We start from the raw sequence: 23051 nt of genomic DNA, 5'->3' as shown, positions 1-23051 counted from the left end.
AGCGAGCTGTCGGCTTTCAGCCCCGACTGTGAGAAAGGCGACATCTCACTGATTCTGATCCGCAAGTCGCGCTGTGTGTTTAAGTCTATGTGCAGAATCCCTGTACCTGCTCTCATTTACTGTCTTAACTGTTTGGTGGTTCTTGAAATTTTGTGAGATTTCACCAGAGATTCTGGCATTTCGGGCAAAATAAATTTATATTAAAAAATCGATTCAGGATTTTAATGAATCGATTTTACGTCATCCAAGCCAGAATCGATTTTAATCGATGAATCGATTATAAAAACCCACCCCTAGTGACAATAACATTAGTGGCCGGTGTTCACTGCGTGTAGGGTAAAAACATAGTAGCAGTAGTGTAAAGACGCAAAGTGCAAATTCAAATTCCTTGGTAACAGTTTAATCAAAAGGCATTTCTGTAAGGTTTATAGTGTTGGATTGTCATTTATGCTTAGAAGTCTATAATTGTTTGTACACAGCAAAATCTCCAGTGTTAAATTAACAATAGAGAGTGTCTATATGGGTCCACACCTCTGAGTGTTAAATACAACACTGTTGAGTGTTAAATTAACACTTTTGACAGTGTTATATGCTTAAAAGTAACCTAGTCAGTTTTGAAGATTAACAAAGACTAACACTGAGCAGTGCTGATTTTCTAACACTGGAATATTTCTAACATTTTGAGTTATTTTCCAGTGTTAGAAAATCAGCTCACCCATATGTAGCCAGATGGGCTACACAGCAAAATCCGAAGTGTTGATGTGAGTTAAAATTACTGGTGTTAAAAATTTCGAGTTGAAAAGTGTTGGTTTGAGAGTTACAGTAACACTAACGGTGCTGAAAAAGCTCTGTAGCCGGAGTTATTTCAAAGAGTCAATACTATAACACTCATTTGGAGTTGATTTCCACATCCGGGTTTTTCGCGCTCATGGGCATGAGGAGTCCGCCAGAAGTTTGCTGTCAAGATCGAGGAGGTTGTTCAGGTAAGAACTATACAACAAGACCTATGTTATTTTATCATTATTAAATATTGTAACTAACTAGCCTATAACATTATTTATCAGAAGCATGCAATATTTTCCTAATGTGGAGTGTATTCATCTGCGGTAAGAGATGGGATTCGTTAGCTTAGGTAGCTAAACTATCCTCTATAACAAGTTAATATTGCAGCGAAAATAAATGCGTGCTTAATATAATTCTCAATTCTAGTTAGTTCTAATGTCATAAGAGAAATGCTTTCCAGTGTTCAATGCTTATTAAATGAAACGAGGGAGGAGTTAGCTATCCTCTGGATATGTTAAATGTAATGTTAAAATTTGAATTTGTGGTAGCCTAGCTGGCAGCTAAGACAAATGCGTTTAGCCCACTGCTTTTAAGGGAAGCGAACATTCGCCTCAGAAATATCCTATTTAAAAGTGAACTAAACAATCACATGGAGACGTTCAAGTCAAGTTTTGGAAAGCGTCAAGATAGGCTAATTACACGTGCTACCAGCGAGTTTAGCAGTAGCCTAGCCTACAAATCTTTGAAGTGGCAGGGGGTTATGGAATTCTGTTAGATGTTAGTGACCAAGCAAGGCGCGCTGCGTTTGTGCATGGGTTGCTTGCTAACGGTTAGGATATATCATACATGTTGTAGTAGGGCTGCTCAATTAATCGAATTTTAATCACGATTACGATCTGGGCTTTCAACGATCATTAAAAATGACTGAGCCGATTATTAGCCCCTCCCTCGTGCTTTACTCTCGCGCTGCTCCGTGTGGCAAATCGAGCGCACCTCTCTGCATTTCGAACACGTGTTACAACAATTAAGAGGACCCGAGGGAAGCTCGGAAAGCTAAGCAGAAGTTATTTGGAGAGGAGAGTGACTGCCGTTGGTTGAAAAGAGAGGTAAAAAAAACTTCAGTGGTGTGGAAACATTATGGGTTCGCGGAGTCAGACGTGGATCAAGTAGACATAGTGTGTAAACTTTGCTACAGTGTTGTAGCTGCACCACAGAGCAACACTGCAACGTTCACTAAACATAGATGTTTACATTTTTCATTTATTTTTTATATTGCAAACATTTGCACTGTTATCAGTATTTGCACACTATTTTATATTATTTTTTGACAATCTTTAAAGTCATTATTCAATACATTGTTATTGTTAAATAAATATCGTCAAATAATCGAGATCTCAATTTCAGTGAAAATAATCGTGATTATCATTTTTGCCATAATCGAGCAGCCCTATGTTGTAGTAGGCCTAATCTAAGGGAACATTTTCCCCTTTTCTACAGTTTTAGTGAAATAGGCTACCATCCAGTGTTTAAGACAAAGCGGTATAACGACTGAGGGTCGTTGACGTCGCCTCCACTGATAATCCTAACATGTCGTGTCACAAAACAACCACCACAAAGTAGCAACTAGCCAGACGGCTGTGCATGTGTCAGAAACTCCCGATATAAATGTAAGACTTGCACTCATTAATTTACAGTATAAGGGATATTTGTTGTCATAAGTGAAAGCGTGATGAAGGCAGGTGTGCGTTCAACAGGAAATTTTATGTGGATTATCATCCTGACATGGTTTAAACAGAGATGCTTTTCCCCAAGTAGGCTACAGCGATTTACTCGCAACATAGCAGAACTAAGTATCTAGCCTGCGTGCAGACGAGAAGATCGCCGTTGTCGTCTTATAAACATGTGGATGGGTGGATAATTCATTGGATGCTATTTCTGTGTACCCAAGTTCAGCTATTTTAGTGCGCAGGGGGAAGCCAAATTATGTTCCTGAGGTTGAAGTGGTCTGTCACCCCTTCACAGATCATCACACAATGTATAGCCTAATATTTTCTTAAAGTTGTCCGGATTTGTTGCCACTTAAGCTATGGTTTAAATATATGGTAAAAAATATTCTGTGCCCCCTTCTCTCCACCAGGTGCTGTTGTAAGACATGTTGCTGAAAGTGAAATACCTCAATGTAAAGAAGTACATTAAATTGCACGCAGGATTCACTTATCTAGAATTCATCAGTGAAGGTAAGATAACCTGGCAGAACAAAATTTGTTGCACATGTATCAGTTCATCATGTTTGCATCTCATCTATTTAAAAAACGAATTAAATGTTAACACATTTTATTTTAATGTGTGACATTAAAAACAGTACAGAGCAGTAGGCCTAGGCCTATATTGTTGCTGCAGACTTGTCTAATTTAACCATTTTAAAGACAGGTAAAACAGCTGTTAATAAATATTAGCTAAATAAAAAAGTCAAAATTAGTTTTTAAAAAAGTTTTTCAGGCGTTTTAGGTGACATTATGCTTATCTTTTTGTAAAGCCAAAACCAAGTTTGGACTTCCGGATGCTGCTGACCTTGATATTTTCGATGAAACTGACACAGCTGTCGAAGAAGACATTTTTCTGGAGTTACTGGAGGCCCAACCAGACCTATGCCTGACAATACGTGAAAAGATTTCAGATGAAGGTAAATGTTATCATAACTTAAATTTTCAGAGTATAGCCCACTCAATGTAGAGCCAAGTTCTTTTGCTCTTGATGCAGATGACATTGACCTGTCTTCATGCAATATACATGACAGTGGACAGGCTGGGTCATATTTGTATAGAATGTTGTCTGAACATGAACATTGAAATTGTGTTATTAATGGCATTGTGGAGTAGCCTAAAGAAAGTTAACCAAATCATCTCTCCCAAAGATTTTTGTCCTTTAGCTCATTCCACACCATCCTCCTCGGATACATTATCTTCCCTCACGGACACTATATCACTTTCATCAAGTGACAGTGACCTCAGGGAAAAGGGCATTCCTGCAGGCCGCAGTAGATCCAGCAAAGACAGTTCTGCACCAAATGTTTCTGTGTCAGAGGCTGCAAAAGAGGTAATTGAGAACAGAAAATGTCTTTTGTATTTTTGAGTTGACACCATTTATACTGTAGATTGTTATACAAATTGAAATTCAAAACATGGTGGTTCCCAACTTGCCCTGTATGAAAAAATGTTAGTAGAAGTTAGTGCTTCTTGCTAGATATGTCTTTCACAGATTTGTTGACATTCCTCTAAACTTTCACCTTTACTGACAAACAAGTTTTTATTGTTATTATTTTCCCTTTTATATGAGCAGATGGTTAAAAATGCCTTGACTAGGAAACCTGGTGGAGAGGAAATTCTTGAAGAATACAATGCCGAAAATTCACTGAGCCACCGCACCCGGCGGCAGCTTGTTAACATATTGGCAAGTGATATGACTGAGAGACATGGGTAAGAGTAATAGTACCTAATAAAAAAGTAAAGATGGGCCATATGGAATATTCTTGTAATGTATACTGCAGTAAAGACACATACTTCTGATTTAACATTGTCAATTGTATTTCCTCTATAGCAGAATTCCCTCCCGTAAGCAAAAGGAGAAATATGCCCTTGGAATAATTACACTCTTTCCCTCATTGAAGGATCCATTTTCTCCAAACGGCTATGTAAGTCATGCAGTGATTGTAAAACAGCACATTATTTAGTTTTCATCATGGAATAATTACATCAGCTAAATGATTTAAAAGAAAAATCTTAATTCCTCTTTCGTAATAACTATTGTCATAAAACTGTATTGAAATTGTGGATGTTGTTTAACATGTATTGCACCTGTTACATGATAATAGTCCTTGGGTTTCTTTTTGCTGAATCTGCAAAGTCTGTAAGATCGCATTTGATGTTTATTTTTCATCTATGTTTAAATGTGACAGGAGCATTTCTACGACGGAGTGAAAGGCACTGGATATATAGCGTGGCGCCTCAAAACCATGTCCAGGTCTACAACCAAACGGCCAGTGAAGGAAGTCCCAGTGCATCAAGAACAAGGGCCTAAGCGCAGAAGATTAGCAACCACATTGCCTCAGCAACTTGATGGAGATGCCTGCAAGGAGGCCATCTCATTTCTTGTTCACTCTCCTGATGAAGCAAGTGTATTTCAGAAGATGAAAATGACGTTCCAACATCGCCAGGATCTGGTGCATGATCCACAAAGAACTGCAGATGTCTTCAAAACATTTCCACGCTTTTTGGATGTCAAAGGACTAGTAAGTCAAATCACTTGATATTTTCAACTGTTAATCCTTTTTTTTTTGTTTTGCTGATGTGGATGGCAACAGTAAAAGATGTGATCATTGGTCATCCCAGTCAGGCTATATCCCATATTGGTCAAAATCACATTGCAATGTAAACAATGTTGAGCACTGTCTTTATGTCCTGTGTGTATGATGAACAGGTCAATCAAGACTTCCTGCTGCTGTTTGGTGCTGAAACAGCCACCAAGTTGCTTGAGAAGTGGGACATGTCATTCAAGCCAAAGGTTATTAAAGAAGCCAAACAGCTGACTCAGTCAACTGACCTGTGTCGTTTGATAAAAGCTGCTGAGAAACCAACAGAGAGTGATGTAAATGGTAGGCGTCGCACCATGCTTGTTTGATTTTAATAATATTTATTTTTACCTGTCATTTTGAAATTGTTTTATAAATTCAACCATACACAGACTGGGACAGTGACATGGCCTCTCTGCTGCTACTCCTTCAACTTTTGCCACCCACAGCTGGACGAAAGAGGAGAACCAAAATAAGTCCAACTGATGCAGCACACAAAATGGTGCACTTTCACAAGGTAAATATGTTGTCTCACTTTTTAAAATCCTACAAAACACTTTTTCAGTTTTTGCACTTTTTAGTTTTCCTCTCCATGAAGTATGTGTCTTAGTATTTTGTAATAAGTTAGCAAGGCACATAATGTCAAACTGAATGAATGGTTCATACTCAGCAAGTATAAGCTAGGCCTATATGTCAATATCTCATTTGTTTTTAGTCATGCTGCAGCAATGATGAACACTTGCAAGCAAGAGATGGTAAACAACCATACATCCTCGCTGTTGGTCGAACCCAGAACAGCATTGACACCTTCTACATCGCAGTGGACAAACAGCTCATCCCCTGCCAAGCCACCAGCTCACTCAGTGCTTTTGATGAACTTTTCAAATCCCACTACGTGTTCAACTTATCTTACGACGAGTCACTGGTTCATCTCTACAGTTTTGTGCAGACCACCATATTCAACATTGATGCCACCTCAACAGATGAGTCACCACGTGTTCGTGAGTTGCGTGCCAAAATGTTGAATGAGAACCATGTTTAAATGTTTTATCTGTCAAACTCTGCATAGCACCAGTCAGGCTTTGATAAGTCATTTGCGACTAGGTCACAGTTTTTATCCAAGCACCAAATTTAAGTTGGCTTGTTCACAAGATGGTTGCAGCCGTCAGTTCACTACATATTCTGGTTTAAAAAAACATTTAAATAGTGTTCATGATGAAGATTGTTGTCAAAGTGGTGATGCAGAACCCTCAGAGTCATTTCAAGCTGATTTTGACAGATTACAAGATACAGACATAGCAGTTGCAGGAACAAGTGTTACTCAGAGCCTAGAGGTTGGGTGTTCTGAAAACAATGGGTCAGGTCAAAGAATTAAAAAAAATTCTGAAGCAATTTGCACTAAAATTATTGGTAAACTCAATGGTAGTGGTTTGGCAAATAGTTTTGTGTCATCACTTGTTTGTGATTTGGAAGATTTTGCAGATGGACTGCACTGTGAGTTTAAACATAAAGTACTGAACGTTGTGCCAACAGAAAATCCTGTTAGATCTCCAGTGGAAAAATGTCTTGAGACTTTTGACAATCCAGTTGAGAAGTTCGACACTGAAGCTAAAAGAAAGTCATATTTCCGTGAAAAATGGGGAATTGTGGATCCAGTGGAAAAGACTTTAGGAATACGCTATGATACAAGGTTAAATAAAAAATCAGGCACTTATGACCAGGTACCAGTAAAAGACACTTTTGTGTACATTCCAATTTTGGAAACAATCAAATTTATATGTCGCAATTCTTATATTTGCGAGCTGCTTGCTAAACCATGTGTATCAAAAGAAGACAGATATGAAGACTTTTGTGATGGGAGTTACTATAAGTCTCATCCATTGTTTTCAAAACCACAGACTTCTTTGCAAATTCAGCTTTATTATGATGACTTTGAGACTGCTAATCCACTTGGTTCCAAACGTGGTGTTCACAAAGTTGGTGCAATCTATTTTGTCCTCAGAAATCTGCCTCCAAAGTTAAATTCTGCATTGATGAACATTCATTTGGTTGCATTGTTTCATGCAGAAGATGTGAAAAAATACGGCTTTGATCCTATTTTACAGCCTCTGATTGATGACATAAAGTTTTTGGAGAGCCATGGCATTGATTTACCCTTCTCATCTGAAAAGGTCCATGGCACTATATGTCAGATAACTGGGGACAACTTGGGGATGCACTCAATTTTGGGTTTTGTTGAGTCTTTCAGTGGACGTTACTTTTGTCGTTTGTGTTTAATTGCAAAACAGGATGCACAGAGTGTGTATACTGAGGATGATCCAAAGATCATCTTACGAGGGAAAGAACTTTTTGAAATGCACTGCAGTGAGTTGCAATCTGATCCTCAAAAGCTACATGTGTTTGGCTTAAGAAAGAATTCTACACTGAACACTCTTCAATTCTTTCATGTTTGCCAGAACTTTTCCTTGGACATTATGCATGATATTCTCGAAGGGGTAGCACAATATGAGATAAAGTTACTGTTGGAATATCTGTCAGACAATTTTCTGCCGAAACCTGCTCTTTTGTCACGGATCTATGCTTTTGACTATGGCTACTTGGAGAGCAAAAATCGTCCAACAAGGGTGAACTTAGACAGTAGTGGTAATAGTATAGGTCTTAACTCCATTCAGACTCTTTGTCTGATAAGAAACATTCCTTTAATTTTTGGTGATATTGTGCCAGAAGGAAATCAGAACTGGACTATGCTATTGCTATTGTTGCAAATAATTAACATCATATTCTCTCCATCTGTTACACATGGCATGACTGTGCTTCTAAAACATTTAACAATGGAACATCATGACTTGTTCAAATTGTTGTATCCAGGTAGGAACATGATTCCCAAACACCACTTTATGTTGCACTACCCAACTTGCATCAGAAAAAGTGGGCCATTATTGCATGTATGGAGCATGAGAGGTGAGGCTAAACATAGGGTGTTCAAAGACACCCTTAAGAACTTTAAGAACATCACAGTGTCACTTGCCAAAAAACATCAAACATCCATAGCATACAAGTGGGAGACATGTCCTTTAAGCCATGTTGAGTATGGGCCCTTGAAATCATTTGATGTTGATAGTGAGGAAAATAGTGAAATGATCTCCCTAGGCTTGCCTGCTGTTGCAGAAGAGGCTTTCTCTGCTAATTGGGTTAACATTAATGGGACTGAGTACAGAACAGGATTGGTCATTTGTTGTGGTTCTGAACATGAGATGCCGGTGTTTTGCAGAATAAAAACAATAGTTTTGGTCAATACTCACACCTACTTCATAGTTCAGAAGCTTGTGGTTGAAAATTTCAGTGAACATTGCCATGCTTATAAAGTGTTTGAAACTGATGAAAAAGATGTTGTTAAAGCAGACTGTATTGAAATATACAAGCCCTTTGATTTGCAAAGTGCTTATGGTGATGATGATGGTCTGTACATTGTGCCATTATTTTTGTTGTGAACGTATGCTGTATGGTGCTTGGAATTTAATATTTATTAAAATTCTTATGTGACCAATTTTATGTTTTCTCCTTTTATCCTGTAAAGGGACTTAACAAGGACTTTCACTGAATGTAACACAGTAGTCATACAGTAATTGCACTTTAATGCATTTTTGTATTCAGACAATTAATACAGACTAGTATTTAAAAGCTCATATATGTCACTTTAAAGTGCCAAAATAACACTGTAAAAGTTACAGAATAACACTCTAAGTGAAAACAGTCAACACAATCCAGTGTGAAAATAAACACTTAAAAGTGTCATAAATAACACCATAGTTGTTGTGTAGTAACACCCTCAGTGAAAAGAGTTAACCCAAGCCAGTGTAAAAGTGAACACTTATCAGTGTCCTAAAACAACACTATAAATGTTAGGTAGTTACACTCTGAGTGAAGACACTTCACACCATACAGAGTGAAATTTTAACACTATGGGTGTTATATTTTTAACACTACAATGGAGTTAAAATAATAACACTTTGCAAAGTGTTACTTTAACTCTAAACCAGTGAGAATTATATAAACACTGGAAAAGTGTTAACTTTAACACTATAGGAGTTGAATTAACACTGGAGATTTTGCTGTGTACTCGCCTCCCTTTTTTTTCTTCTCTCTCACTCTCTCTCCTGCGCTCGTTCTTTTCGCCACACAACTTGGTTAATTGGAAACCAACCTGCACATTGATTGCAGGGTGGCGCTAGCCCGTATAAAGCTAAGCCGGTGTTTTGTTGGATTATTTCCTCCCTTGCATTTAGCTCAAAACAGCAGTAAATGCTGGCATACTGCGACGGACTGATCAGCAAGAGCCGATTATATGACAGCTACAGCGCTGTCATGTTCATAACCCCGCCGACCACTTGGTCACACATACAACAAACATCAACAACTAGGAAGCAGCTTCACCTCTGATCACACACACACTCAACTCTACTCACTCACCTGGAGGAATAACACAAAGGTAGATGATGCTGATTGGTTCCGTGCTGATGTCTCTCCTCCTGCGCTTTGTTCCACTAACAAGACGACACTCGTATGTTCCACTATCAGCAGTGTTCACATCCTTCAGAATCAAAGACACGTCTCCATCCTTCATCTGCCTGTCCTGCAGATCCACCCGGTTCTTAAAAGATGGATGCTGGTACTCTGGAACAAACTGTGCTTTTTGGTAAAAAAGCACATATTCATCTTTCAGGTCTTCTCTGCTCCAAACTATAACTATGATCTTCTTGTTTGGAGCTCGACATGTCAGAGTGACGTCCTCTCCAGACTCAGCTGTGATGGTTTTGTCTGAAAGAGGAAACAACACAGAGCAGAGAGGTTAAAGGTCAAAGTACAATTATGATCAGAATGATTGACTTTAAATATTTTGTTTATTTGCTTTGACATTTGAGTTTTTAGTCATGTTGGATTTAATTAATGAACTTCTGAACATCCAGCAGCTATTTAAATGTTTTAAAGTCGAGTTTTCATAGTTGAACATGTTCTGTTGTCCAGCTTTCTACAGCGTCTGCTGGATGTTCACCATCATTTATTTGTCTTTCTTTGTGTTTGTTCATCTGACTCACATTCATGCTGAAGATGCTCTGCTACATGTGGATCAGCAGGATTCAGATTACAGCCTCTGTAGATCAGGATACCAACAGCAGCTGCAACAAGAAGAAGAAGTACTGCAGAAACTGTCAGACCAACTATTAGTCCAACATATCCATCCTCCTTCCCTCCATCCTCTGTGTCTCCTCCTGTGTGACCTGCAGGTGAGAAACAGGTGTGAGGTGTCAGCTGTCAGGTAGGTGATGAGTGAAGAACAGAACAGAATCCATTTACTCTTCAAACTGCTGTCAGACATTATCTACTGCACTCTGATCACATCACTCAGACCAGCTGCTTTCTACAAAGTCTCATCAACAACATCTTTAGAAAAAAACATCAACAACCAGGAAGCAGCTTCACCTCTGATCACACACACACTCAACTCTACTCACTCACCTGGAGGAACAACATGAAGGTAGATGATGCTGATGCGCTTCAAATACTTTGTTCCTATCTGGACGATACCACACTCGTATGTTCCAGCATCATTAATCGTCACATTGTTCAGAATCAAAGACACGTCTCCATCCTTCATCTGTCTGTCCTGCAGATCCACCCGGTTCTGAAAAGATGGATGCTGGCTTGTTTGATCAAACTGCTCATCTCGGTACAAAAGCACATATTTATCTCCCAGGTCAGCTCTGCTCCACTTCACAGCTCTGATGGGTTTGCCTTGTGGAGCTCGACATGTCAGAGTGACGTTCTGTCCAGACTCAGCTGTGATGTTTTTCTGGTCTGAAAGAGGAAACAACACAGAGCAGAGAGGTTAAAGGTCAAAGTACAACTGTTCATTTCTAAGGCAGCCAATCAGAGAGCATAGGAGAGACTAAACTACATTTATTTATCATGTAACTACTCAATCATTTGCTTCATTCACCCATGCACTTTTTTCTATGTCAGTCATAAGCCAACACAGGAGAATGAAAGTGCTCGTACATGTAAGGTTGCAGAAGAGTATGTAAATTTCTTCTCCTATCACTCCACCCCAAAAGCCATGACACTTCGCGAGATAAAAACAGAGACTCTGAAAGACCAGGTTCTGCAGAAAGTCATCGGTCACATCAGGAACAACACGTGGCATCTAACAGATAAATCCCAGCATGCTGACATTTTGAAATCATTCAAACATGTTCAAAGTGAACTAACAATAGCCGACTCATCTGACTTCATCCTCAGAGGCACGAGGATAGTCATTCCAACTGTCCTACAAGAAAGAGCAATACAACTGGCACACGAAGGGCACCAGGGTATCGTCAAGACCAAAGCGCTGCTACGTACCAAAGTATGGTTCCCAGAGATCGATCAGAAAGCAGAATCTGCAGTTCAAAACTGTCTGCCATGCCAAGCTAGCACACCTGTCACACACACTGACCCTCTGCAGATGTCACCATTACCCGAAACGCCCTGGCACAGTGTCAGTGCAGACTTTTATGGACCACTCCCTACAGGGGAATATCTTCTCGTCATCACAGACGAGTATTCTTGCTATCCAGTCGTTGAAAGTGTACGCTCAACATCAGCATCTTCTGTTATCCCAGTCATTGACAAAGTGTTCTCCATGTTTGGAATCCCAAGGACAGTAAAAACTGACAATGGTCCTCCTTTTAACAGTGAGGCTTTCTCACAGTTTGCAGACTACCTAGGATTTCATCATCGCAAAATCACACCTTGTTGGCCTCAGGCGAATGCCATTGCTGAGAGATTTATGAGAACCCTAGGCAAAGCACTGAGAGATGCCGAGACGCAAGGCACACCATGGAAACAGCAACTAAACATCTTTCTTCGTGAGTACAGATCTACACCTCATAGCACAACAGCGAGCTCACCAGCTGAAATACTGTTTCAACGCCAGCTATACACCAAGCTCCCTTTCGTTAACACCACTCCACGCAAGTGTTCAGATGCTGAAGTGAGAGCAAGGGATGATAGTGCAAAGATCAAGATGAAGGTGATCGCAGATGCAACTTGTCACACCAGACCACACTCACTAAGTCTGGGTGACACAGTGCTGCATCGCCACCCCAAGCACAACAAATTATCTACACCATACAATGCAAAACCCTACAAAGTGACTAAGGTTAAGGGTTCTGAAATTACAGCTACAAGGGATGGACACTCGATTGTCAGGAATGCCTCATTCTTCAAGAAAATCAGACATGGTCTTGAAGCTGCCCCACCTGGACGGCATGTCGACCCCGCCTTAACAGACAAGCCCAGATACCCCGTCAGATCAAACAGACGCGTACCTATGCATCTGTCTGATTACATCAGATCTAAGACTTGAATATCTGAGTGACCAGTTAAAGGTTATGCTGCGTGTAACATGTTTGTTGTTCCTGAATCTAACACTGTAACCAGTATTATAGTGTTGAATGTTGATAGTGTTTAGTCAGAGATCTGCGCAAATGCAGTGCTGTTTAAGTGATGTTTAGGTGTGGAGAAACTCAAGTAATAAGAACGTTCAGTAATTTTATTAGGTGTCGTTGTCATAGGTTCAGATTAATAATTCACCTCGCTGAATACCTAAGTTTGTTAAAAGAAAAAAAAAGGAGGTGATTGTGATGTTTACAAAACTTTTATTTTGAAAGGTCGAATGTAAGGCGGAAGGAGGATATAAAAAAAGGAGACAACAGAAAACGGTAGATGAACAAGTTAGTGCTGCAGACTGTGTTGCCACTGCAAGCCTGAGAATTAAAGAATGGAACTGAGAAATACGGAAGGTGTCATCATTGATGTTTGAGGCATGCAAACATTACAGTACTCAATTACTCTATGTTACCGTGTTTTACTTACACTTTTCAGTTGTAGCTGCTGACAATAAATAATATTGTTTGAATAATTAATGATTTTAGTACAAGATGCTGGTCAGTATAGATACATATTTCTCAAATATTTTAATTCAATTTTAAATAAAAATATTAAGTATATTTAAAGAAGGTATTCTGTGAACCACATACTGAATTTTTTGTCTGAGATAAATGTAAATAAATACCTTAATATAACACAAAAACATACGTTAATATTTTAGATATTTATTTCAACTTATCAAATTCAATAATTACTAAAATGATATTCATAGTTTTTATCATGCTTATCTAACTTATATTTATAGTGATATCTACTAAGCCTCTGAATTACTTTTTAGAGTACCAGCAATAAAGCTGAGTTTTTTCTGTTCATTTTTGCCTCCACGAGTCTGCATTTGGGGTCCTTTCTACCAGCTGCATACAGCAAACATGACGAAAGAACATGACCATAACGTGACACAGACTCTCCCTCCTTGGAGTACAACGCCATTGTTGCTGTTGTTTCTCTGCTGTGTCTTTCCCCCCCTTCTTTTCTTCTGTCCTTCCATTTTTCAACTTTCTCCCCAACGTCTCTTTCTTTCTTCTTTTTCTGCTTCGTCCCCCCCGGTTATGCCCGTTGTGATTGTATTGACTCAAAATAAAAAATCCTAACACACACACATTACACTTCTTTGTCTCTGTCACAGCTGGATTAAAGTCCACACTGACTCATGCAGCCTGATGTCTCCTTTACACGCACACTGGACCAATATGAAAAGAGTTGTTTGGCTTTAAACATATAAACCAGCTGAATTTTATTCGCCTTTATCACAAAGACAAACTGTTTAAATCCAAGTTAAGCCTCACCTGCCGAAACAAACAGAGACACAGACAAGCATCAAAGTGCAGCAGGGTGTCAGTTACAGCAGACATTTCCGTGTGCTGTAGTTCTGCTGATCTGGCTCTTAGTTTCTTCTAAATGCCTCAGTCTGTTGGTTTTGTGAAGTGTGGTTTACAGCACAGCGATCACATGATCATGGAGTGCCGACAGATGGCCCACCTGCTGCTTCTGCAGGCAGGTGAACCGCGAGGATTCCCACCTGAATTAATCTTTTATTATCAAGGCTCCTATGACTCATTGGTCAGAGGGAGAGAGATCGGCACGCTGCAGACTAAATTCATTCAAGTTCAAGTTTTCCCAACATAAAACGTCCATGTCCTTAAGCACAAAAACAAAAACAGGCTGAAGAAGTAATAACTCTGATCTCATTTTTTTTTATACTTTTGACATAAAATATTGTTAGTTGGTCTGTTTGACTCCATCCACACTCTGACCCGCACGCAGGCAGAAGCTGAAGGCCGTGGACTCAGGCTGATGTCCTCTACAGCAGAACAGAGAGTTTCTTCATCCTCTGAACCATTGCATGTCTGCTCCTGGTTTATGATATAAATTGGGTTATTTCTGCTTCATAAAAAAACAAACTTACAGAAAGTGCAGTTAAATGTATATCATCAGTTTCTGTGTGAAAGCAGCACAGCCCTTAAGCCTCACAGGCTGAGTGTGAAGACTTCTCCCACCTTGGAACTGAGCCAGATGAGCTTTCTTATGAAAACCTGACAACTTTCCAGGTAACTTGTAAGGAATTTAGCATTCGGGAGTTATTAGTTCGCAGCCATTGGAGGACTCTGGTCAAGCCCACCAACCGTCTCTCTCTCTCTGACTGTTAAGTGTGGAGTTACAGACCTGCGCTCTCATTCGGGGACTTTCAGCTTCATCTGAAATTCAAAGCTCATCTCATATAGTCTCGTCTGAAGCTCCAATTTGATTTAATACAGAAGCACAGACATGTCTGCTGGACCTGGATCACTCTACTCCACCTTGCTGTTTTTCAGCATCCTTGTGTTTGTCTCTGCAGGTGAGATTTACTGTTAGAAACTGAAGATGAATGAAGAGTATCAGCCTGTTTACATGTTAATAATATTTCTATAAGAGTTATCTTCAGATTGATTCAGTTTGTCTGTGCGGACTGAACATCTGGGGCTGTGATCCAGATGTGACAGAGACAAAGGAGTATGTGTGTGTCCAGGGGTGCTGTCAGGGATTTCTTTTTATCACTCTGGGCCTCATCACTTTAATATTACATGGATCCAGGTTTATTCAGATGTGGATCAATGTTCTGCTTCAAGAAATAGATTTTTTTTATTTCATGGAAGATTGCTACTGCTTCTACATATTTATTTAAAATATTAGTATTGGCAAGTTACAAAATCCTTTGGACATGCATTTTCAAACTGAGTATATTCTGTCTGTCCTGAGACTGAGTGGATCTCAAATTTCAATGTGCTTTAGCTCAATAAAAGCTCTCCTCATGTTTAGCATGAGGCTAAAATTCCCCCTCAGTGGGTCACTGGTGACCTGCTGGATGTTCAGAGGTTCATTAAATCCAACATGACTAAAAACTCAAATGTCAAAGGAAATAAACAAAAATATTTAAAGTCAATCATTCTGATCATAATTGTACTTTGACCTTTAACCTCTCTGCTCTTTATGATTGCTTCAAAAGACAGATCAAAAGACTGTCTTAGCTTTGCCTGGACAGGACGTCACTCTGACATGTCAAGCTCCAGATAACAAACCTGTTACAGGTGTAAAGTGGAGCAGAGAAGACATCAGAGATAAAAATGTCTTTTTGTACCACAAGGAGCGTTTTGATACCACCAATCAGCATCCATTTTTTAAGAACCGTGTGGATCTGAAGGACATACAGATGAAGAATGGAGACGTGTCTTTGATTCTGAAGAATGTGATAGATGCTTGTAACGGAAAATACGAGTGTCACGTCTTCATCGAAAAAACACACTCATGGAAATCCATTAGAACCATCAGACTGGGTGTTGTTCCTCCAGGTGAGTGAGTAGTGTTGAATGTGTGTGTGATCAGAGGTGAGGCTGCTTCCTGGTTGTTGATGTTTGTTTGTTGTATGGATGAGCTGGTGGATGTCAGAGGCAGACAGATGTTTCTCCAGCTGTTGTCTTTGTGGCTGGTAGTCTAGAGTTTTAATTCAATTGAATTGAATTGAATTTTCTTTATATAGCACCAAATCACAACAACAGTCACCTCATGGCCCTTTATATTGTACAGTAGACCGTACAATAAGAGATACAGAGAAAAACCCAACAATCATATGGCTCCCTATGAGCAGCACTTTGGCGACAGTGGGAAGGAAAAACTCCCTTTTAACAGGAAGAAACCTCCGGCAGAACCAGGCTCAGGGAGGAGCAGATAGCTGCCCCTCCCTAAGCTCTAACCTTACCTAGCAACATTGTTTGGGTAAGGTTAGAGCAGAAACTAATTATTACAAATGTCACTAATATCAGAGATGAGTATAAAACATCTCTGCAGTTCCAGTCAGATCATGTTTCCTGCTTTTTAAGCGAACAAGAACAGAAAAATTCACCAGCATTCAAACTGCCACACGTTATTCCTACTTTTAACTTTTTCTGTTACACCTGTTTCTCTCCTGCAGGAAAACTGGGGAAAATTATCGGCGGGGTAGTTGGTTTGGTAGTTGCTGTTGCAGTTGCTGGTTGTGGTTATCTGATGTGCAAAAAAGATAAAACACAAGAAACCCCGAATCCAGAGTAACCTCTTGCAGGCCAGCAGCAGACTGAAATGGCTCAGAGCTCCTGACAGCTCGACTCCAAGTCTCCTGCTGCTGCTCCATAATCCTGCGTTGATGCCAACCATGGAGAAAGACACGCTGATCATCATCTTTAGACTTCAGACCAACAGTGTGTGTCTGTGCTGTCTGTCAGTGACTCTGAGCCTGAGTCTGTCAATACACAAATCTTTACTTTAATTACTTTTTTTTAAAAAAAATTTTTATTTTTATTTTTTTTATAAATGACATCAGAAACAGCAGTATGCGACATTACGTGATGGCAGAGCTTCAGTTCATCCTTTGTCATTTTTTTTTTTTAATAAATAGGACAGGGGGAATGAATGAGAGAAAGAGGGGGAGAGAAAGAAAGAAAACCAAAGGGGAGAAGAGACGGTGAGAAGGGGGGGGAAGAGAGAGAAAAAAAAAAAAAAAGAACTCCTGGGTCACCTGTATGGAGAAAAAAAAAACAAACAAAAAACAAACAAACAGAGGAGACAGCAAACAACAAAGAGCAACATAATAATAGAGAAAACAAAGCACCATCACAATAAACTAGCTAGCCATAGATATCAATATTTACTAAGTAATAAACGATATTGTGCAGCACGCAAGATAGACAGCGCACAGTGTGCTTTGAGGTAGCAGCCAAGAAAGCTTTAGTCCGCGTCTGTGAATACCCATGTGTGCATACCTGTGTGGATCAGCATGCTTGCATTCCAAAGGTTTCTCCATGTAATGATCTGCTAGGGAGTGTGGGGGGGCCACAGCCCCGTCCTCCAGGGTGTGAAGCGGGTATGGAGGAGATCAAAACTCCAGACATCCAGAGGCCCCCAGAACACAAGAGACCATGGAAGACCAACAGAGGGGCAGCCGCGCCACTGTTCCAGTAAGAGCTGAGGAGAGTCCCAGATGAGGGCTCGCCCAGCAGCCGCGGAGCAGAAGTCAGGGGGAGTTGCAGTGACGCGCCCGTGAGCTCCGCCGGCCCCCAGCTGCGCCTGAGTGACCGAGCCCCAGGCCACCTCTTTACTTTAATTACTGTAATTAAACTGTAACAGCTGATCTCTACATGAGGACGTTTGTATGGTTCAAAAATTAAAAAAAAAACACACTCATAAGATCATGTTTATTTGTAACACAGTTTGACTTTATGTCAGATATCTCTCTGATGTGAACCGTGAAGCATGTTTCTCATTTATCAGACAGTTTCTGGCAGGTAATTCAAATAATGTAAAGTTCTTTATCATCGTCTCTATTAATAAAGATTTGCATTCATGAATTTTGACATTTTCAGTGTTTTTGTCGTGTACAGAGTGTTTGATTTATTTATTCATTTATTTTTTGTAACAAACTTGCTGTGATCGAACCATTTCTGCATCTGTACCTGTAATAACCAGTGCTAGCATTATTACACAACAAATGCAATGTGTTACACATTACTCGTTACTTTTCTTACAAGTGATGTGGTACCTTAGTTAATTAAATGCTGACGAAAGTAATTTGTTACAGTACATTACATTACTTTTTCATTAGTCTGTGAAAGAACCTGAAACACTACTAACAACACAAGCTTTAGGCTAATGCGCCACATAGGGTTGCCAACTCCCTGAAAAATAAATAAGGGACACCTCGTGGCCAGGGCCGGGCAACCCAGTTCACCCTTCCCAGTGTGGTGAATTTTGTAGCTCTTTTTTTGTGTGTGAAATTATTTTTTAACCATTTGACTTGAATTTGATTTAAGCAGATGCATATTCTTTGTGATATGACCATATGGGAAACAAATGATCATTTATTTTTAGCTCAAAATGACAACATTAACACAGTAAAACAGGTCTCTTTCTTAAACAGAAGCCTGTCATGCTTAACTTTTGAGAATATAAGTAAATCTTTCTTTAAAAAGAACTCTGTCCTGCTTAACTTAAAATTATATAAATTAATAGAAAACAATAGAACGAAAAATATTCTTGTAACAGTGCACATATAGTGCATTTAGTACAACTGGCTTCAGTTGAGGTATTATTTCAGCTTTTCTAATGCTAATCAGCTGCTCCTGTTTGTAAACCCGCTTGTTCCCATGATTACACATCATAACTCATCATCATTATTCATCTATGTATTACGTTTATGTATTAGTGATCTATTTGTTGTAATCATCTATCCTTGCAGTTGTTTATTACACAAAATAAATTATATTATCACACTTCTGGCCAGATAGCGCTGATATTAACTGCACATGCCCATATTAACCTTAACCAGAGGGTTTAAAAAAAAACAAACCAGTGTTTACATACCATATCTGCTTCTGCCGGCCTAGTGGACAAAAAATTGGTTAAGGGTTCCCCGAGCTTTCACGCCCCTCATGTTCTTCATGTGCCCACCACTAGAAGCATGCCTATGGAAAAAGTGCGCCGGCACACAGTGCATTAATAGGTGTTATCGTGCATTTTCCCAGCCAGGTGTTTCCCTTTTCCCATTCCTCCCTGTACTTTTGCAGCCTTTTTTTCTTTCTCTGAGCGAACAAACATTGCTGCTCTAATGCTGGGCTTACACTGTGTGATTTTTGGTCCATTTTGAGCCGATTTTTGAGTCGTGCGACCGATTTGGTGATTGGCCCGATTTTGGCCTTCATCGTGCATCGTGTAGTATACGTGGGGTAACGAGAAGCGATTAACACCTCACGACCAGCTCCCGGTCATCAATCGCTCGTGAGGGTCTCACCACAGCCGCTCACACTGCTCACGCGCAAACACGTAAACGTTGGTGAAAAAGATGGAGCAGCACGGCTGTGCAGCGTGTGATCTGGACACAAGCGATGGAGGCACAACTTGTAGAACTTTGGAAAGCTCATCCGAGCCTTTTCGATGTGGCATCACAAAATTATCACGACCACAACAACCGTGAAAATAGTTGGATCGACACTGCTGCTCAATCACAGCTGCCTGATCAATGTTTTTCATTAGCAATTTAGCAAAGTTGATGGTGGCGGTGTGTCTGTGTGAGTGAAAGACAGAGAGAGCGAGCGACAGATTTTCTGTTATAACCTTAATTTTATGGAGGCACAGTGGGAGCACTCAGGTCGCATCAGAGCATCGGGCCGTATAGTGTGAGACCTGCATCGTGACCTACCAACTTCTAACCCCTGCGAGTCAATCGTGCAGTTTGAGCAGGAGCTGAATAACGTGACTGAAAAAATCGCACAGTGTCTGCCCAGCTTTAGGTGTACTGTCATCCGAGACTTGCACCGCAGTGTCGGCGTTTGTTTCCCTGTTGGCCATGCTTCTTGTTGTGGTCATCTGTTGTCTTCCGGTATTTTCTCCGTAAGCGACCTTTCCTCGACCAATGAGATGAGCGGTAATCTGAATTGTCATACTTGAATTGTCATAAGTGTGCTGTCAGCTCATTGGTCACAAAGCAGGAGAGGGGCTGGGAATTATGTTTTCAAACAAAGCGTTAATTCCATAAACATTTATAGACTACTTTTGATTCTCACTGTATTACGGGACAAAGTGCATCCCTTATTAGCTCAATACAGGACGTGTACTTTTGTTTCTATATACGGGACGATTCCGTTTTTTAAGGGACGGTTGGCAACCCTAGCGCCACACACCAAAACAAATCAACACCAACAGACACGATCTCTCTTTTAGTGTTTAGGTATGAACACAAAGCCAATGGCACAAAGAAAAGATGAAAACCAGCACAGCGATTTCAAACTGATTGCTCATCACTGCTGTAGTCAGCTGTTAAATTTCCGACCTGGCTGCTGGTCGCATTCGCTCAGTTTTAACATAACTCTGGGTTCTTGGCTAGCTTAGCGTTAGCTGTCTGTGCCTGTGATTGCAAAGAGCCAAAGTTGCATTAGCAGCATAATCCAGCTGTTTCTGTCCTGGATGCAGTTTACACTTTACCGTTACACTCATTTTCGAGCGAAAGAAACCCCAAAACCAAGTAACTGATACTGCAATGCATTATATTAATGTGATTACTGTCAACTATGTGGCTGTCTGTAAAAAAAAATATTGCCCCTGTTGTTAAATCATGAGTCTTCCACCGTTAAACACATTTTTGGAAATTGTTTCAGTTTCACTCAGAAGTGTAGATTAAAGAAATCACTAAAATATAACCAGTTTGATGTAGTGCCAGGTAAGACTGAATCATCCCCCCCTCAAAGGAGCCCAGAGGGATTGATCAAATGTGATGGAAGAGGCTGTATCAAGACTAATGAGATCTATTAGATGGTTTTTAAATGGACTTTTATATTGGTTAGAATTAAGATTATTTTTATTTTTCCAGTTAATGAGGACCGTTTTCTTGGCAATGCATACGGCCGTAAAAACAATGTGGGCTGTGTTTATTTCTGTAGTGACCTCATCCAAGTTGCCCAGCAAGCATACTAAAAGGGATTAAATGTTACATTTCAGGCACTTTGATAATTCTTTACATATCTCGCCCCAAAACTTCTGATTTGGTGGACAGAACCAAAGAGCGTGGATATAATTGTCCGGTGTATTTGCTTGACAGTGTGAGCAGTTGTTGGAAGACGTATAGCCCATTTTATAGATCCTATGACCAGTATCATGCACGCTATGTAATATTTTATATTGAATTAATTGAAGACTGGGATTTCTGATTAGATGAAAGGTTTTTAAACAAATCTGAGACCAGAAGTTTTGGTCTAAGCTGATCGATAAATCCGCTTCCCATTTTGCAATAGGAAGTGATATTGATTCATCTATTTTAGAGAGTGTTCTGTATATTTTAGACAATAATTGGGGGGTTTGGGGTTAAAAAATTGGTGGTGTTTGTAATTCAGCTTCACTGGGATTGAATTTCTTTTTTTACTGTGGATTTGATTTGATCTGACAGGACTCTTTAAAGCATTCCTGACTCACGCTGTTGCACATCCAGTCGAAATGTCACAGCCGTCTTGAGTGGGTGTAATGTGCTCCGGGCTGTTCGAATACAATACAGACATACCCACAGATAGCCTTATATATAATTACATATAATTACATTTCAGATCCTGACTTGAGATTTCTACATAAGCCAGAGACTTCCTTGGAAATCCTAAGTGTGACATTTACCATAAGAATGTTTCCATGATCGAGCCAATAACGTATTCTTGACAGAACATTGTATTCACGTATTTTATATTGTAGGATTTACATGTGAATTGAGGGTGAAATTGAATTAATTGAAAGTGGTGTCAGTGGAAAATTTTGATTTCATTTCTTTTTTCTTTTTGTAAAAACGACAACCATAAAGGGCAGCACGGTGGCACGGTGGTTAGCACTGTTGCCGCACAGCAAGAAGGTCCTGACTTCAATTCCACCATCAGGCCGGGGTCTTTCTGTGTGGAGTTTGCATGTTCTCCCCGTGTTTGCGTGGGTTCTCTCCGGGTACTCCGGCTTCCTCCCACCGTCCAAAGACATGCAGCTTGTGGGGATAGGTTAATTGGATAATCCAAATTGCCACTAGGTGTGAATGTGAGTGTGAATGGTTGTCTGTCCTTGTGTGTTGGCCCTGCGACAGACTGGCGAACTGTCCAGGGTGTACCCTGCCTCTCGCCCTATGACAGCTGGGATAGGCTCCAGCGCCCCCCGCGACCCAGAAAAGGATAAGCGGAAGCGAATGGATGGATGGACAACCATAAAGAGGTTAAATCAGTGTTTGTGTTAAATCAGATTGTTTGTGTAATGATCTTAGATCAGATAAGAGTTGCATCAACTGTGTCTAAAAGATCAACAGAGCATTTTGTCTTTATCTACACATGTATATACTTGATGTACCATGGTCTGCCTGAAGTATTTATGTCATGAATCACAGTCATTGTGTAAGATTCTGGATCAGAAATAAACTGATAGAATTGTTTCAAGTTGTGGCCTCACCAGAGCCATTACAAAACATATACCAAACAACATATTATATCCTCCCCGTTACCTGTATACAGAGTGTCAGTCAAGGAAGCTGCACAGGACTGGAAACCTGAGACGAGGGAACACTAAGCAGACGTGTTCCGTTTGCTTTCATTCAATATATTGAATTAAATCTATCCCAAAAAAGTCAATGTGAATTGTTACCTCAGATTTATTGGGTAAATTCTATAGATTACTTCTCTACAGTGTACTTAGACCTTCAGTTATGTTTTCTTTTCTCATTATTCATCACAATTTAACATTTAAAAAGTTTTAACAGATCTAATTTCATTTTCTTCTTCTCTATTATAAAAAATGTGTACGTATTTAAGAATGTTACCTGTATGAGAGGCAGTGTGAGTAAAGATCCAACAGGTGGCAGCAGAGAAGTTAACTCATCCTCCACCAAAACAATGTTTCCACATATTTTTTTATGTGT

The 23051-nt window shown here is 39.9% G+C and overlaps 3 protein-coding genes across 4 annotated transcripts in view; 2 read left to right on the top strand and 1 right to left on the bottom strand.

The window, feature by feature from the left end:
- The window catches only part of LOC147334042 (butyrophilin-like protein 2), a gene marked incomplete at its 5' end in the record, with an annotated part of 31917 nt that extends 20917 nt beyond the window's left edge, over positions 1-11000 (bottom strand). The window contains 3 exons of the mRNA XM_086286595.1: positions 9602-9949; positions 10228-10410; positions 10649-11000. Coding sequence (XP_086142721.1) covers positions 9602-9949; positions 10228-10410; positions 10649-11000 — 883 coding nt within the window. The remainder of the gene's footprint in view (positions 1-9601; positions 9950-10227; positions 10411-10648) is intronic.
- Positions 1-23051, top strand: part of LOC147334038 (polymeric immunoglobulin receptor-like) — a 419044-nt gene that overhangs the window by 295390 nt on the left and 100603 nt on the right. Inside the window, exon 10 of the mRNA XM_086286448.1 lies at positions 15607-15945. Within this exon, the coding sequence (XP_086142574.1) occupies positions 15607-15945 (339 nt within the window). The remainder of the gene's footprint in view (positions 1-15606; positions 15946-23051) is intronic.
- Positions 923-7972, top strand: LOC147334043 (uncharacterized). 2 transcript variants are annotated; one of them, XM_086286510.1, is made up of 10 exons: positions 923-983; positions 2921-3020; positions 3320-3466; positions 3698-3879; positions 4123-4259; positions 4381-4474; positions 4739-5071; positions 5260-5434; positions 5524-5648; positions 5847-7972. In XM_086286510.1, the coding sequence occupies exons 2-10, from the start codon at positions 2936-2938 to the stop codon at positions 6171-6173; spliced, it is 1605 nt and encodes a 534-aa protein (XP_086142636.1). In that variant the 5' UTR covers positions 923-983; positions 2921-2935; the 3' UTR covers positions 6174-7972. The 2 variants fall into 2 exon arrangements, with proteins under 2 accessions (XP_086142636.1, XP_086142637.1); XM_086286511.1 differs by lacking the exon at positions 923-983 and having other exon boundaries at positions 2635-3020.

The sequence above is a fragment of the Aulonocara sp. 'chitande type north' Nkhata Bay genome, linkage group LG3 (genome assembly GCF_057382095.1).
Source record: "Aulonocara sp. 'chitande type north' Nkhata Bay isolate Kocher_YH1m ecotype deep benthic linkage group LG3, A_spYH_male_GT1.1, whole genome shotgun sequence".
Lineage (NCBI taxonomy): Eukaryota > Metazoa > Chordata > Actinopteri > Cichliformes > Cichlidae > Aulonocara > Aulonocara sp. 'chitande type north' Nkhata Bay.
This window is presented reverse-complemented; position numbering and strand designations above follow the sequence as displayed.

Coding starts and splice junctions, on each gene's coding strand:
- LOC147334043 (XM_086286510.1), top strand. CDS start 2,936: ATGTTGCTGAAAGTGAAATACCTCAATGTAAAGAAGTACATTAAATTG. Junction 4,475..4,738: donor CATTTTCTCCAAACGGCTAT/GTAAGTCATGCA, acceptor TAAATGTGACAG/GAGCATTTCTACGACGGAGT. Junction 5,435..5,523: donor AACAGAGAGTGATGTAAATG/GTAGGCGTCGCA, acceptor AACCATACACAG/ACTGGGACAGTGACATGGCC.